The 17,402-nt window shown below is 37.5% G+C and overlaps 1 protein-coding gene across 4 annotated transcripts in view; it reads left to right on the forward strand.

The window, feature by feature from the left end:
• The window catches only part of CHCHD3 (coiled-coil-helix-coiled-coil-helix domain containing 3), a 164,008-nt gene that overhangs the window by 50,229 nt on the left and 96,377 nt on the right, over nucleotides 1-17,402 (forward strand). For all 4 annotated transcript variants that reach the window (XM_040594388.1, XM_040594390.1, XM_040594387.1 and 1 more), the window contains exon 4: nucleotides 4,570-4,714. In XM_040594388.1, the coding sequence (XP_040450322.1) occupies nucleotides 4,570-4,714 (145 nt within the window). The remainder of the gene's footprint in view (nucleotides 1-4,569; nucleotides 4,715-17,402) is intronic.

A 17,402-nucleotide genomic window follows, 5' to 3' on the forward strand; every position in this document is an offset into this window, starting at 1 on the left:
CTAAATTGTCGGGAAAAAAATCAGCAAAATGTTTGCTTTACAGCTTGCCTTCACTGAGGTGACCTGGGTGTCTTGAAGTTTCATAAACCTACTCCTAGACACATTGGCAAAGCTGAACATGCAGGCATCGCCCAGCCTTTGAGCTTAGAGACACAGTACTGCAGGGAACTACTTGGGCTTGTAGCTAGCCTCCAGTGAAGGAGAAAGCTTTTGCTTCTGGAGATGAGCATGTAAATTGCAGATTTGCTTTGTGATACCAGCAAATATACCCTGATGAAAGGAGGCATCTAGTTAAGCTAATTGAAATGAAGAGCTGATAAACTTTTTACGTAGAGGAGAGTTGGAAATTCAAAGACAAATGACAAATTCAAAGAACTGAAAAGGCAAAGCTGTGAAAACTCTCTGGCCAAACAACATGAAAAGACCTGTAGGAAAGAGCTCCCAAGCATTGCTTGGTGAATAGCTGTCTTCAAAAAAGATTGCAACTGATCAGATGTTCCACAAGATAAGCATGCAGGCATATGGACCAGCAAAGAAAGCTTTATTCCAAAAGGTGGGGGTCCAAAGGAAGCCAAGAAGTCAAAATGAGAATTGATGAAAGTCAAGTGGAACCTTTGCTTTTCTTTATGTTTAAAATGAAATGGATGGGGGTGTTTTGGTTTTGTGGGGTTTTGTTTGGTTATTTTTTTGTTTTGTTTGTGTTTCTTTGGGTTTGTTTGTATGTGTTTTGACTTATTGAAGAAGGTTTTTGTGGGAATACAAAGCAATCCAGACATCTCTGGAACTGTTGAAGTAAAATTAGTGGCAAAGTTCTAATGAATGTCAAAGAGATGATCTGCTGCTGACATAGAAAGGAATGGAAAATAAGAGACAAAAAATATTTACTAAAGGGAAGTAGCAGCAGGGAATAAATAAGTTGATTTCCCCTCCATAACAAAATGTTCTTTAAACATATCTTCTTTAAAACAACAACAGTGTAGTAAGCCTAATCTTGTCAATGGCTACTGAAACACTGGCAGCTTTAGATAATTACTGGTTAAACTGGAGAAGGCGGCGATTTGTTGTGAACGATGTATGCAGATTCTTAGTCTGGAAAGTGGTCAGTAATGGGACTTCTCAGAAAGCAGTCTTGGAACTGATGTTAATATTTTCATTTCTGAAAGATGTGTGTGGTACAAAATTTACTGAAACTTTTGCAAAAAAAAAAGTTAGGGTGCTGTATGTGAGGAAATAAATGATTGACTCCTACCTGGTAAGTGGTATGGAAGTGCAAGGTACTTCTGCTAATAAACTATCGAATATTTTGCAGAATAAAAAACCTGGAAAGCATTAGTTAATCACCACAGTGAAATTGTCTGGAAATGGATCAAGTAGTTCTGCAACAGCTGCAGGGAAGAGCTGATGGATTGATCAGAGAAACTTTTCTTATAAAAGCCTGAAAGTGTAGATTTTTTTTTTTGTGTGACAAATGGAAGATGGAACACTGAACAAGGGTGTTACCTTAAAATGGTATTTTTTCCCAAAGTGTGCCCCCTGTGTTTAAATGGGGCAAGTATAAATTGAGTCAGGAATGTTCTTTTCATCTCCAAAATCTCCGGAAAGTGATTTTCTACTGTAGCCTTGCAGGTGGAATAGTGACAGTGGTAAGATTTAGTTTTGGGGGGTGTTGTTTTTTGGCAAGGGGGGTTGTAGTGGTGGTAGTTTGGGTGGGGGTGTTTTGTTTTGGTTTTTTTGTTTGTTTTGTTTTTGTTGTTTTTTTTTCTTTTAGTTGTTGTTTTGCATGAAGTTGATCAGTTTATGCAAGGTATTACTGCTTAGCTGCAAGACTGTTAACTACCCGGTGACATGGTAAATGCTTACAGTTTTGTGTTTGGATATTTATGCTGACTTTTAAACCATTATAAGTGCATTTTTGAAGATTGAGGAACATCACATTAAGGAATAGGAGCTATCTGTAGCTACAATAACTGAATTTGCAGAACTATTAATGAAGGTAAAATCTTTTGATTTGTGATGTAAATATTTCACATATTGGTATCAATGAGCAAGCTAATATTAAATATTGGGTTTTGTCTTCGTATATGAGGAAAGAACACATCGCCTAACTGTTTAGTTATATCGTTTTACAGGTGGAGTGGGGGAAAGGAGGTGAGCAGATAGTAATTTGTATTACCAAAGGTGGGAGTTAGAGACTTTCCCTGCACCCCTACCAGTTACTCTGTTGTGATGGAAGTTCCTCGGAGGATTGGTTTGGCAATGACAGTGAGATGAGATTGCCAACAAAGGATGGCACAGGATCCTTTTTCTGGGATTTTTGTCATGTGGTGTCCTCAGAAACCAGTAACTTACAAGATCATGTGTAGGGTTACATAGGTGTTTATAGGTGCCATTTTTGGGTGTCTTATCCTCATCCTTTTCTGTCTTGCTGTGGTAGGATGCAGCTGTTCATGGCCAAGAAGATACTCGGAACTGGACTGGCTCCAAAGCAGTTTTGAGATACCTAGACTAATTTTAAATGGGCTGGTTAAGGTCGAAATAGCAAGTCTTGCCCTTAATTCTCTGCTTTTGGGAAACAGCATTATATAGCCATCCCTTCTGTCACTGGTATGGCTGTACCCACGGCTGTGGTGGTATCTGTTAATTCTGTGGGATGTCAGTGCTTCTGATGAAAAGCTTTTTAATGGCTCACTGTAGGGTAAGGAGTCAGGTGGCTCGTGAACATAGATGAGATTCTGGGTCATTGTCTTGTAGCAAGTTGCAGTAAAGGACATGCGGAGTTTTGGCAAAAGTAGAAAAGAACATCCTGTCCCTCTGTAGTGTACTTAGCAGGGAAGCTGAATGTAACAGCGGTCAGGTTAAGCCATCAAAGAGTTTATCTTGACATTAGGAGCCCATTATTTTTTAGTGTTAGGAAGACTGACTTTCTTCTTTTTGCAATAGAGGTTGACAGGTGATCTCATGAAGGTTCATAATTCCAGAGGCAAGAAGGAGACGACTTGAGAAAGACTGACTAAGCTTATGTCAAATATGGGAATGATTTGGCAAGAATTAGATGTAAACATCTAAGTGGTTTTTTAAAATTTTGGAGAGATTCTAAGGTGGAAGTCTCTGGCAGCCTTTTTCAGACGTTGTCTGATTTTTATTTTTTTTTCACTTTGCTAGATACAGTATACATAAAGAAGAGACGTTTTTAGGGGAAAGCTGTTTGTGGGAAGTAAAATCCAGAAAGGATGAAGAAGGCGCTTACTTCAGTCTCAGGGAATGCTAAGTGCCTTTTCTGCTGTGTCTCACAAGAAAAAGCTTCTGAGACTTCTATTTTGACACTTTTTTTTTTCATTTTAGACAAAACATGATTTCTCCAATGGAAAAGACAACCAGTGTGTTTTGACTGCACCGTTGATTGTGTGAAGGATTTGTTATATCAATGCTGCTGGAATAATTTGGGGGACCTTGGGAAATCACTTAATGGAATTTGGTCCATGTCTGCGTAATCTGACTTTTTTTCTAAAGTAATTGAAGATGCTGCTTAATAAACTTTTTATAAAGATTCCCAGTTGGTTGCTGCGTTTCAGAGGATTGTATCTGAGCACAGAAGCAATACATCTTGTAATTGTCTTTTTTCCTCCCCACCTCACTTAAATGTTTTCCCTGGGGAAGAATCTAATGTACTATAATGCTAGTACCTTTTACAAAGTGACCCTACTCATTATGATTTGTTCTCTGAAGCTCCCTTGACAATGTGTAAATGCACTGAGAATACTTAAGCTTCCTCTCCATCATTCTTTCAAAAATCTATTTCAAAACTGGTGTTTCATACTGCTGTTACTATTCTGAGTTCCCTAATGCTGACTCTCTGTTCAGTGTCACAACATACAAGCAACAGATGAGTTTTATTAGTTCAACGAAAATACACAAATAATAAATTGTTTAAGTTAGATATGGTGTGCTTATATTGAGTACTATAGCGAATATTTCAAATATATTTATGTTTTGTGACGTACAAATGTTGAGAATTTTCTCGGACTGGAGTTGCTTTTATTAACTCTGTTGTAACAAGTTCAATAGCTATTTTGATCTCATCTTCTCAGATTGCTGGGAAAGGTTTATTACGGTGGTTCAATCTTTTTGCAGTTTGCTGAATAGATGCAGTATTTGAGTTTACGGTGTGTCCAGAGGTAGGAAAGCATTATCCCATTGCAAAAGAGTGGAGCTCTTACCGGGAAATTGGGTGCCCACCAGATGGTGGGGAGAGGATTTTCCTGGGAAAAGGGTGCCTTAAAAACACTGCAAAACCAATCTACAAACAGAGCTCCATGCATATTCTTGTTACTTAAAAATATATTTTCATAAAGCTCTTGAATAAGTTGTATTTTATATGACTTAGTGATACTAAGGCTTGTAGCTTTTGTGTATTCTGATTTTGACACTTCAATCTGAAACTTTTGGAATTTTTAGAAAATATTTGTATTTAGGTGTACAGTGACTGCTTTTAAAATGACTGTGCCTATGTCCTTTTAAACTCACATGGAAAATATACCTTCAATCTATATTTCCCTCCACCTTCTGTAGGTTGAAACAAGAACAAATGTATGTCCGTGATGAGTTTGGCAAACTTCTGGAGCGAGAAAGGATTTCTTCTAATGAACATTTGACTCGAGCCATTCTTCGAGAGAGAGCTGCGACAGAAGAGGAGCGTCAGAAGGCACAGCGATTTGTAAGTTTCAAAACTTTTATGGAAACTCAGAATTTTCAAGCAACCATGACTTCAGACTTGTTTCAAATTATTGATAGGAGAGCAGATCTCTTCTTATTATATATTTTTTTCTTTATTACTAGTAAATTGTATGCCATTTTATTTCTTTTTTTTCGTCAAATGTCCCTGTCTTGGGAATAGCTGATTAGAAAGAGCCTAACCTTTCTGAAGGTACAAATATAGTACAACTTCTTGTGTGTGGATAATGTTAAATGTCTTTTTTTCCAGAGGGTGGAAGAGCAGTATGATAGTCAAGGTCTACCTACCAAATTGGCTATTCTGTATTAAGAAGTTACAGAATACAAGAGAACTTTTCCAGAAATAAATTACATCATATTTAAAGGAAGTCCATTATATTTCTGGGCTGGAAATCTGGCTAACAATAAGAATTAAAAAAGTATTGGTCTTTTAGTCTGATGTGCTAGAAAACAACAAAAAGTCTTAACTTCTAGTGATTGTCTCAAACCTTGGAACCAGCTTAGTGAAAAATTCTGTATCCAAGAATCATATTTCATTAGAGCTGATGTATAAAAACTTCCTGGCAAGGAAGTTGTAAAATATGGCTGGCTGTTTTTCCCTGAAAACTGTCACTATATATATTTCAGTCCATTTCAGATGTCTGGCAGATTTATAACTTCTTATATTTGGCAGATGCTTGCTGCATTGAGTCTGTATTGGCTCTTCTTTGTAACAATTATCATTATTCTTTGAGGTATGAATATACCTTCCTTTTTTTAATTACTTGAGTATAAACAGTAAACAAATTGGTATTTTCAAGAAAAAAGTATAAAACACTCAGGCAAGCATGGCTGTGAAAATTAACTTGGTTGCTTATGTGAGCAACTATATAAATGTAAATATTTCTTTGGCCCTCTAGCTGAAATAAAATCAAAGCTTTCTATGATTTATTGGTTGGTAACATAGAAAACCAGTCGCTTCAATAAGCAGTAGTGTTATCTATGCTCTGTAATTAAAGATCTATTGCCCATTTTATTTTTCCAAATCACAATTTAAAACCAAACAAATTTCACCAAAATACACCTCAGTATTAGTACCTTTTGCGGATGTTTCCGAGTGCTCTTTCACCTCCATGGTAACATTACTGTTGAAGAATAATTACAGTATGGTAAACAAATGTTTAGTATTTTGTCATTTTAAATTATCAGAACAAAGGAAAACTGAGAGGAGTTATGATCAAGGTACAGCTTTAGTGTTATGCCTGAAACCCCTGGATTCTTAATGTTGTGCAGGAGAGATAAGGGTTTTGTGGCCTCAACCTAATGAGGAGCTGAAGATTTATAATGGGGAATATTATTTGCATAATTACCAGGGGGTTTGCATCTTTCACTTACTAACATAGTTAACACTGTGCTTTTGAGAAGCACAAGATGCCTTTCTCATCGGCCAAATGGTTGAGAGATTTCTTATTATGGATATCAAACTAGTTTATTTAGCATTATGTCAATTTTAAATTATTTTTTTACTTACTCTAGAACATTTAAGTTAGCACTGCCAAGTGAAGCAATCAGGAATTACCGTTAACTAATTTTGAACTGTATCAGCCTGGCAAGTGGTGGTTCAAGGTGTGTGGTGTTGCTGCATGTTCAGTTGGAAGAAGAGCATACAAGTGATACTAATTAAATGAAGGAAACACCTTAAAAATCTACAGAAAGTCCCCTCATGGGGGAGGCAGCATGCCTTGCTGCCTTTTCGTGGTGACTGCATCGCTGCATGGCATTTTAGAGCCGACTACCAAAAACATGCTTTTGTGGAAGCACAGGTATGTCAGGGCATAGATTTTGCACATCAGAAGAGAAGCAAGGTACCTGAGCTCTGCTAGTGATTTATGTATCCTGGCATAGTCATCTCATTTTTGATCATCTTACTGTTTCGATCTGTGAAATTTTAAAATGTCTTGAGGTTCTTTGATGAAAATCGCTATGTGCATTTGCTATTACTACTGCAGATTTGCCGTTCCCACTATAGTTTGTTCATTCTTTGAAGTGTACTGTAAGATAACAAAGTAGCAAGTAGGCTTTGTGTGTTTGTTTCCTTAAAATGGATCTAAGTATTAAAGTATTCAGTAGTTCTCACTCCCCTTGCAAGTCCTTCTGTAAGTTGCCTCCTTTATTTTCCTGTAACTAGTCAGTTTTTATTCTCTTGGCTTCTTTGTTATGATAGCTGTTTATTTGTTCCATGTGTCTTAAGCTGAATTTGTAAAATCTGTAAGATGGGAGGATATATCTATGTGTACCATTTGTCAGGTAGAATGAGTAATTCCACGTTTCAGCAAACTGCTGCCGTAGGTTTCTATTTTATGTAGCCGGGATTTGATCTGTAAGATTCTTTTTGGAGAAAAATGAGTGTTTCTGAACCATCAGTAGCATTGTCTGCAAAATTAATTCCTTTACTGCTGCTAATTTTTTTTTTTAATAGTGCACAGGAAAGGAAATTTTGTTTAGAAAGGAAGAATTTTATTTTTTCTTTATAAAGGCTGTTAATACCGTTCTAATAGATAAAAAATTGTTTGATTAAAGTAGTATTTCCCATTCTTCAACTATTTTTAACACTGGCTGCTACTTATAGTTTCAGAACGAACAAAATTTCAAGTGTTAACGCCCCAAAAGTTAGCATTAACTCTTTGTACAAATGAAAAAAATGGATAAAATGAAGCTAAACCGAATGGCTAAATGAGTGAAAGCCTTGCAGGTGACAAGAACTACAAGTGACAAGAAAGACATCATTTGTCTCTTTAAGGGAAAGTATTCCACTTCTCCAGAAAGAAAAAAAAAAAATGTAAAAGAAGTCAGCAGAGCTTGGACAGCAAAGTAGGGTAAAGGGCATCCTTAAAAAAATGTGAAATAATTTTTCAGTGAGCAGAATGAGGAGGAATCTGACATTTGTTAGACTAAATGTTAAAAAAGCAAACCCCTCCAAAAAACATAAAGTATGACAAAAAGGATTTTAATGAACAACTAACAAAAGGCATAAAAGCTACCACATATACATATACGTGTGTGTATGCACGCTCACACCCACACCCGCTCACTATGGAACGAGGAACCCACCAAAGACTAGGCTCAGGAGCAGACTGGGGAGTACGAGCAGTGCACAGAAGAAATGAGGCCGTAGTAGGAGAGCACCCTGAATTAATTGGTGATGAGGGGACTGGAGCATCTCCCTGATGAGGAGAGGCTGAGGGAGCTGGGCCCGTTTTGCCCGCAGAGGAGAAGACTGAGAGGGCACCTTATGGGTGTCTACAACCATCTCAAGGGCGAGTGTCAGGAGGACGGGGCCAGGCCCTTGTCAGGGGTGCCCAGCGACAGGGCACGGGGCAGCGGGCACAAGCTGCAGCACAGGGAGCCCCACCTGAACATGAGGGAGAACTTCTTTACCGTGAGGGTGCCAGAGCAGGGGCACAGGCTGCCCAGAGAGGCTGTGGGGTCTCCTGCCCTGGGGACATTCAGAACCCCCTGGACGTGACTGTGTGCAGCCCGCTCTGGGAGAGCTGCTTCAGCAGGGGCTGGGCTGGGGGGGCTCCAGGGGTCCCTCCTGACCCCACCATTCTGTGAGTTTTTTCATGTGTCTATTCAGAGTGAAGGAACTCTCAAAGTTCACAGGCCAAAACTTTGCTTTTTAGAGGTCTCCTTAAAGAAAGTCTCAAATCTGAAGTTTCAGTAGAAAACATTAAGGGAAATAGACAGTTTTACCAATAACAGCTTTTCAAGCCTGGGTGATATTCATAAAAGCTCTGAAAGAAACTCAGAGATGATAGATGAGCTAATGATAGCTGAACTACTTATGTGCTGTGTAAGCTGTTAGGGAAAGCTCCCTCAGTGCAAGTGGACTGGAAAGTGGCTGATGGGATGTCAGCATCTTCAAAAACAATTTGGGGGGGGTGGTGGTGGTGGTAGATCTAGTGGTTTACAAACCAGTAATTCTGATGTTTGTACCAACCAAGGTAGAAATTACAATTTAGAGTGGAATTTACAGACCCTGACCGAAGCCCTAGATATCCCTTGTGGAGTCTGTGAGGATTTGTTGAAGTGTTGATAATTAATTTAGCAGAAATAAATCCAGCTGCTGTTGATTCCTTTAGTAATGCCTTCAGATGCCATTGACTTTGAGGCGTGTTTCAGACCTAGCCTAACTTTCCTTACCATGCAGCATTTGGGTCTAGTCTTTAAAAAGCAATGCCAGCGAGACGTGGTGTGCTGAAGAGCTGGTGAGGACTTGCATCTCCTCTGGCTTCTCCCCCATTGCTGGCTGTGTGATCCTGCTGTCTCCGTTGCAGCGGGGCTGATATTTGACACTGAAACAAGCTGACTTGGGAGATGTTAGTTATCTTTTTTTTTTTTTTTTTTTTTCCTCCCTCACCTGTCTGACAAGTGATGTGAACTAGCTTATTTTGAAGGGCTGTATATACATCAGTGTAAGGTGGAAGGGATGTTTTGCTGATAAAGGATTTCTTTACCTCTTTTTCTACTCATTGCCATCTCTGCACTGCAGTTCACCTCCTTTTCTGTTGTGTCTGTGCAGACGTTGTGGACTGAAGCAAATACATTACAAATCTTTTCTGGAGCCCTTTTTCAAATGCAAAAGTGCCCACAATTTTATGTAAGTCTTTATAGCTTGACTAAAAAATAACTCAACTGAGGAAATTGTGAAGTGTGTATGGAGGGCAAGTTATTGGGGGAGGAAAATTAAAACCTCTTGACCTGGCCTTGCCACCAAAGAGAATGTTTTTGTATCTTTAGCTTTACATGGTATTTGAGACATGGTATTTACAAAGTATATCTGAGTGTTTTTACCAAAGGACAAAGTGCATTGTGTGCTTGTAGTAGTACTTGAGAACTGCCTGTAGCAGTGCAGCTGATAAAAAAACCCACATTTTTTTCTTCCGTACATTTAGCATGTATATGAAATTTTTTTCTGCCCAACCCTCTTGAAGGAGGACTTCGTAATACCTTAAGTCTCTTACTTCATTCTGACCATACAGAATTTCGGTATTGGTGTGGTCCTCTTTAGCAAAGATTGCCGCAGTTGAAGGCCCCATACTATTTTACTCACATAGGTAGCATACCTATTCTCCTTTGCAGTATTTATTATTGGCGACTTTTGCTGCACATCTAAAAATTGTGGATAGTTGAGTTTGGGCTAAGTCTTGTTGAGTGACTTTAAATGTGGTAGCTTTGCCATAAATAGCTTATTGACATTCCATCACTTGAGTCATTATGAGAGTCAGGGTGAGATGTAGAGAACATGGAGTAAAAAAATCAATAGTTATCCAAAGTGCAGAGGACCTGTTGTATTTCCATCTCCTTGTAATGACCTGGAGTTTACTGTTAACATATTTGCTTCGCTGTCTGGACTGAAACGAGCTGTCATTAGGACCCTATGTGTTAGAGAATGGTTTTATTGAGCTGCCAATGACATTGAAGTCTCATTTCCCTCTGAAGAGGCACAGACATATTGTTCTGTTCATGTGCTATAACCATAACATTAAAATTTGATTATTGCTATCATTAGAAATCTGTATCCATACTAATACAATTATATCTATTTCTCCATGTATTGTTGCTGGCTTTCATTGAAGTACCTGTTAGAGAATTAAATCTGTTGTTGCTGAGGTAAATTTTTTGTTTCACAAATTATTTTCTGCACAAGAAGGTCTATTAATAAATTCTGCATTCAAAGAATCGATTTGGTAGAAGTATCCTTTTATTAAAAAGCACTTTTTGCACCTTAGGTGAATGTGGTGATCAGATTATTAGATATTTTTTCCTACCAAAATCATATTTGAGATGTATAATTCTTCTTATACTTTTCTGAGCACTGAAATCAATAGACAAAATGCTTTCCTCGATATATTAGAGCTGAAGCATGTTGAGTTATGTTAGGAATGAATTTGACCTATTGTCATAATTGAATACATATCGTTAGAGGTTTTCACTCTTCCATGTCTGGACTGTTTAGCTGTTTTCCCTATCATCCTTGGGTGGCTGGTTCTAGTCACTACGTACATGTGCTATGCAATGACCTTTGCTTTAGTGTTGCGTTTATTTTTCCTGTCCTCAATTCATTAGATTTGTCAAGAGGAGGTCCCCTATTTTCCATAAGCAGATTATGTTCTGACCCTTCCTGCTTTTTCCAAACAGTCCTGTGCTAACCATATTTTAAGGATGACTTCACTAGAAAATACCAGGGGGAAGAATTACTAAATGAGTTAAGGCATTAGTTCTCAAGAGAAAAGAAGTCTGTTTACAAACCTGCAGTATTTATTACATACCTCATTTAGCTCATTCATCATTTTAATAGAAAAAAGAATCTTTATAGATGATTCTGAAATAATTTGAGGTAAACTACATAGCCTGAGACAAAACACGATTGCTTACTGTAGGGAGGGCCAAGCTGTTCCTGAAAATTACAGTACAATTTATGCCTACAATTCATGATTTACGATAGTAAAAATATTAAAGGCTTGTATTTGAAAATTAGACTGAAGGTTTGGAAACCACATGGTACAAAACTACAAAATTAAATCTAATGACAGTTGTTTTGTCTCTTGTTCCTCAGTTTTATAATTTACAAAGAGTTTTTCTTGAATCTCTTTGAAAGTAGATATTTTTGGAGATTTACTCATAAGGTTTTGTTTAGTTTGTGTACACTTTTTGCATCTGCTGCTGTTCTTGTGGTTCAGAAATAGCAGTTTTGTTGCATCAAATAGTCTTTTTGCATTATTACTCTTGTGATATGGGAAAAAGTAATCTGGTTTTGGTTGGTTCTGTTGTAAAAGACGGGATGAAAGACAAGAATGAAGGAAGATATTTTTGAATATTGCAGATGTGATCTATCTATTTTTTGTTGGTTTTTTTTTTTTTTCCGGAGGAGAAACAAAGGAGGTTGTTTTTTAGAGAAGGAAGAGGGATACAATGAAAGAGTCATCTGCATTTTGAAAATATTAAACTCCATTGCACAGTAAATGCTCACCTTTGAATAAACATTGTATCATGGGTATGGCTTATGTCCCTTCTGGCATCCATTTCTTCTCTCACTGACTTTCTTCCTATCATTCTGGCATTTCTACTGCAGTGTTAAGGGTTTGGGATAGGAATCTGGCTTTCTGTTTTTTCTGGGGTGTTAAATAGATTATATGAAACTTTCCTGTATGAAAAGGAAGCTATTGCAATGCAAATAGAGATTGATAATGGTTTTTTTTGAGCAATACAATAAATGGGACTTTCTACCAGATACCGTGAATGGTTTTCTTATCTCAGTAAATATATGTGCCTTGAAGAAATGCTAAAGAGCCATCTGTGCGTCTACAATTATTTTATTAATAGGAGTGAACAATTTTTCCCCCACTGATATAGTTAAACAGTAAAAATAATTCAAAATAGCCTGTGGGTGACTGTTCGTGCTGTAGGTTGTAATCCCAGTTCAATCTCTTGTCATGTGAACTGTTAAGCGAATGTTTTATTTCATCTCTGAAACTCCCATTAGGTGCCTGTGAACTAGAATAAGAAGTTGCTTACCTGTATCTGTCTTCTGTCCCTTTACAACGTCCATTCTGACATTTAAAATATTTGTCTAAATGGAATAAACCAAATAATTTTCACCTTCCTTCAGTTTTTCATGTTACAGACATGTATTTTTTTCAAATTTTCATATGTAATGATTAATGGGGGTTTTATTCCCTCTATCTTAAAGTTTGACAGATAGGAAAAACAAAGTAAAAATGATAAAAAAAAATTAAAGGAAAAGAAGGTATATACGGTGAGCATTCTCTATAAAATTTCTTTTTGAATGGTGAGAGGAATATGTTTTGAATAATCAAACAGCATTTAAAAGCGTGCTATTTTTTAATTCTTATATAGCAAACCCCAAGATATTTGACAGAAGCAAAATTAATCACTATGTTATCTCAGCATCCAGATGAAGATCTAGTGCTTTACAAAGCCTGCTGCTCCATCAATTCGTTCTTTTGGTTGAATTCAAATTGAGTTCATTTTTATAGATTCACTGCATAATACTCTCCTCTCTCCTCCCTCATTCATTAACCAATTTGTTCTTGCTACTCCCTTTTTATTGAATGGCTCACAAAATTGCCATGCTATCTTTTCAAATGAATATCATCATTCCTTGTCATGCATGGGCAAAAAATAAGCATATTAATCTTTTTTACATATACCTCCCCTTCTTCCAGAGAGAAGTCCTGTTTCTGCCCTCCAGATATCATGAAAAGAATGTTTTCAATATTGTTCTCTTGAAGCTTTTCTAACAATGTTTGTATATAAATATTCCTGTCCAGACTCCTTTTGATTACTTCTGGGCCTTTGGAGCATGTACACCCTGTCTTTTGTATGACACAAGAAAACCAGATCAAACAGTTGTCAAGACTTGACCTTGTACACGACATGGTACAGATACATGCTATGGATTAAAACAGATGCAGTTGACAGAAGTCTTGAAATATAATACAGAGACAGTCTCTTCCATTTTAACAAAACAATTTGCTTGGTCTTCAGACTCATTCTGACTTAATGTTTGTTTACTCTCAGGTTAGGTTAATTTTGGCTAGGCAAATATTCACTTGTCTCTCCTTTAGAGTACTCTAGTTCTCTTCCTTCCTTTGGGTTGAAGTAGAAGACTTATGAGAAGAAAAGTGCTTTGAGGGACAGGGGATGGAAATTAAGAGCAATTTTTTTTACTTATGACCACCTGAATAATTAATGAAAATCCTTATTTCATGATGGCTGTAACTTATCTGTGAACTTTTCACTGTGTAATGTAGGTATCTTGCTTAGGAACACCAGCTGAAAGAAGGGGATAAGGCCATTGAAAGAGAACAGCTTGGAAAGGATCCAGGCAACTCTATGTATAAAAAAATCACTATTTATTAAAAGTCACTATATTGATTAGTGGGTTTGATGTTGCTGTTTTATGATATTAACTTTGTATATGGTTTTAGGATTTGGTATAATCAGGACTCTGCCTGTTCTGTGGGAAGTGAGTTCTGAGATGAGGGCCCTTGCTTTTGAAGTACCAAGCTGAAAAAAAAAAAAAAAAAAAAGAGGCTTTGGTGTGAGTACCAGTAAGATGACAAAGCGGTACATATAATATTCCTTATGACTTAATTTGATAGTTTTATTTTGTAGACGTGCCTTTTAGTTTTGTATAACTCTCTTTAATTTGGTATGCCTCCCCATTTATTGAGAGCAGTTTTGAATCTGGATACTGAGTTTTGTGGACAGAGCTGTTTGGGAGTGAGTGGGATATGTGCTTCTTGCATCTCAGAAATCCTGGAAGAATGGAAAATTTCTTCCCTCTGGGAGGTATGTTGTCTCTGTTTTCCAAGCAGTTCTGTGGTGACAGTTTTTCTTGGGAATGGGAGGAGAGTAAGAATTCTGCAATTTCTTTGTAACTAAGCAGATGAATAGGCTATGCCCCACCAACTTTTATATTCACAACTATGCCCAACATTGGGTTTTAAACTTGAGAGTAATTAAGGGTGAGATACCGGTAGTTAATTACATGTACACTGCCCCATTTAGGAGGACCTGACTTACCTGGTGTTCTTGGGGAACTTGACATTTAGTGGTAGATGTCCGGTTTTATCTTTGATCTACTACTTGAAGTTCTTTTGCATTCAGGAGTACCATTGCCACCCAGTTTTACATCTCTTTCCCATTTAGAAAATTATATTCTTGACAATAAGAACAAAAGCTTCCCCCCTTCCCCCCCGCCCTCCGCCACTGCTTATTTTGTAGTACCCTAAATTAGGGAATGGACGCTGTACCAGTTTCCTCTACCTTGAGTGCTATCGGGCATGGAAGTGACCTCCCAGCCTCAGTACCACCAAGGCAATGTTAACAAAGTATTTTTCCTTATGCATTTCTGAAAGCTTAAGTCTGGTGCTGTGCTTGTATGAGGGAAAGAGAGAAAACATACTTAGATTAAACAAAAAAGCACTTGGAATTTAATGTTGTTAAGGCCAAAGCGAGTGGCAGGTCCAGCTACATTATCAGCATGTGCGACAATGATGTCATATTCTGCTTTAACAGAAACACAAGTGTAAGTGATGCCTGAGACATTTTTATTGGTTTTGGTTGTTAATACTTTTTGTGCTCTTTGGGCACTTTGACATATTCTTTATTTATTAGTATATAATTGGATGACTTGTGCTTCTGCTGTGAGATAGGGAAACAGTGGAACTTCAGTGTCTCCTTAGGAGAATTAAATGACTGAAATACTGTTGCGTGCTTTTTTGGATTGGTTGGTTGGTTTGTTTGTTTGTTTCCCCAGTTTAAATGCAGTTTAGTAGATTGAAAAATTCTGTTGCCTCTCCTTGGCTGTCAATTCTTCATCTTACTTACCACATTTAGTTAGCAAGGAGCCTATAACGGATGATGATTAGTGTAACAGTCATCCTCAGGAAGAAATTATTTACCTTCACCAAATATAACACTTCCTGTGAATTTGTATATCATAAGTCAGAATGAAATGTGATCCAAAAATGTCATTTAATACAATTACTATTGGTGATCTCATTGCCATCAGTCCACTTACATAGTGTCACAAATTATCCTGGGTGGTTTAAGGTACCTGAGGTAGGCTAATACTGGTAGAGTTAATAATAATAATTTGAATTCTAGAAAACACATGCTGATAGGGAATGGTGTTTTGGGAAAAAGGGATAGAGGTGACAAATTAATCACAGATTCAAATAATGGTTTGAGTTGGAAGGGATGTTAAAGATCACCTTGTCCCACCCCCCTGCCATGGGCAGGGACCCCTCCCACCAGCCCACGTTGCTCCCAGCCCCGTCCAGCCTGGCCTTGAGCACTGCCAGGGATGGGGCACCCACAGCTGCTCTGGACAGCCTGTGCCAGCGCCTCACCGCCCTCACAGGGAAGAATTTCTTCCTTATATCTACTCTAAATTTAAAGATCTAAATTAAATTAAAAAAAAAAAAAAATCTCAATTTTGGAGGTAATTTTAAGCTTACGTGTCTTTTCATATCCAGATCCCACTGGATGTCTGGAATATGTTGAGACGCTTAAGTGTTGTAGCAATAGGTGCCAATGTATCTAAAGCCTATAGCCTGTATACGCCTATACAAATCCAATGGAAAAGAATATTTCAGAGAGAGAGTGAGGAAAGAAAATGGAATGTCATCGTCAATGTGGGTTTGTTATTTTTTTTTTTATATAGATGCTAAGAATTTTTTGGTCTTATCATGTATTACTTGCATGATATATTGTGTGGCAGGCGTGCCAATATGTGCACAGAGGAAAAACTAGTCTGTCTCCTTTTTTTAAAGGAGGGAAGAGTTTAACGTGTAAGGGTTAATAAATTGGGAATGTTAATGTATCATCTTATTTCAGTACTAAAAATTATTCTCTTGTTAGTACAGTCTGCTGAAGGCTGTTCCTGATAGCACAGTGTCATCTCTGTCTTGCAAAGTACAGTGGAGTTTGTAGCTGGGAATTCAGCCTCCTAAGAAATGTAGTGATGATAGCCTTTGTACATACAATTATATGTGTGTCTAGTCTTTTTTTTTTCTCTGAGGTTATGTATTCAGGGAATCTGACATATGGGGGGCTGTGTTGCTCCTAATAAAGTAAATCAAACTTTGATTTATACAAGTAATCTAGAGAATTGAAGCCAAGCCATTTTCTTTTCAGAAGGTACCTTCCACTTCAAAATATGCTGATTTCAACATGTAGCCTTTTTTTTTTTCTTTACAAGGAATTTTGAAAGCAGAAACTAGTTTCAGCTGTCAAGTCCGCTGTTAAAAAAAAAAAAATCATAGAAAGGATATGGGAGAAGCTTGTCAACAGTCATTTTTGGGAAGCCATGGCAAAAGAAGATGATAATACTTGCTTGCATGTTAGGTCTTGGTTAATATGGCTGATACATAAAATTTAGTTGTGAGCTTGTAAGATCCAGCCATCTGTAAACATAGTAAGATACTGCATTGTCTTTTTCGTAGATGGTTAAATTCAAATCACGTTTGTAAATAAATAAAAATTCATTATTTCTCATTTTCCTAATTATCATGCAGATAAACAGTGGGGATCGTGACATTAGGATAAGTAAGTGGCTTATGATTTTGCTTCGGAGAAAGAAACTCTTGCTGTTCCCCCTTTCCCCCCCTTGGGCTATGTAGCAGTAATAAATGAGCAAGTCCAGAGTACTTTATGATAGATAGTTAATGGTGCTGTGCCTGAGCCAACAGGCTTGTTTCTGCAGCAGCTGTCACAATTCATAGTTATTAGCATACCTTTAATGGTTGCATTTTGAAATAATTTCTACTGTGGCATTTAGTATACATAAAGGAAGAAAGTCATGACATTGAAAAAGGAGTTTTAGGTGTAGGTGAATGTTTTTGGCTGAGTGCAATGTTGGAGTGTGTATGCATGAAGGGTGTAATGGTGAATTGAAAATTATTAAAGTAATGTTACAGGTAAATACAGACTGACTTTCAAAGTCCTTTTGTGACCATGTGTCTGTCTTTAAGGCTGTAAATAGCCCAACAAGGGGCCCTCTGCACCATTTTTTACTGGGCGAGTGTTGCATTTAGAGCCAGGAAGACTGCTGTGAAATCTCAGAGGGAAGAGAATTATTGTGTGCCACAGTGATGGCC

This window comes from Falco naumanni, chromosome 5 (assembly GCF_017639655.2).
Source record: "Falco naumanni isolate bFalNau1 chromosome 5, bFalNau1.pat, whole genome shotgun sequence".
NCBI lineage: Eukaryota > Metazoa > Chordata > Aves > Falconiformes > Falconidae > Falco > Falco naumanni.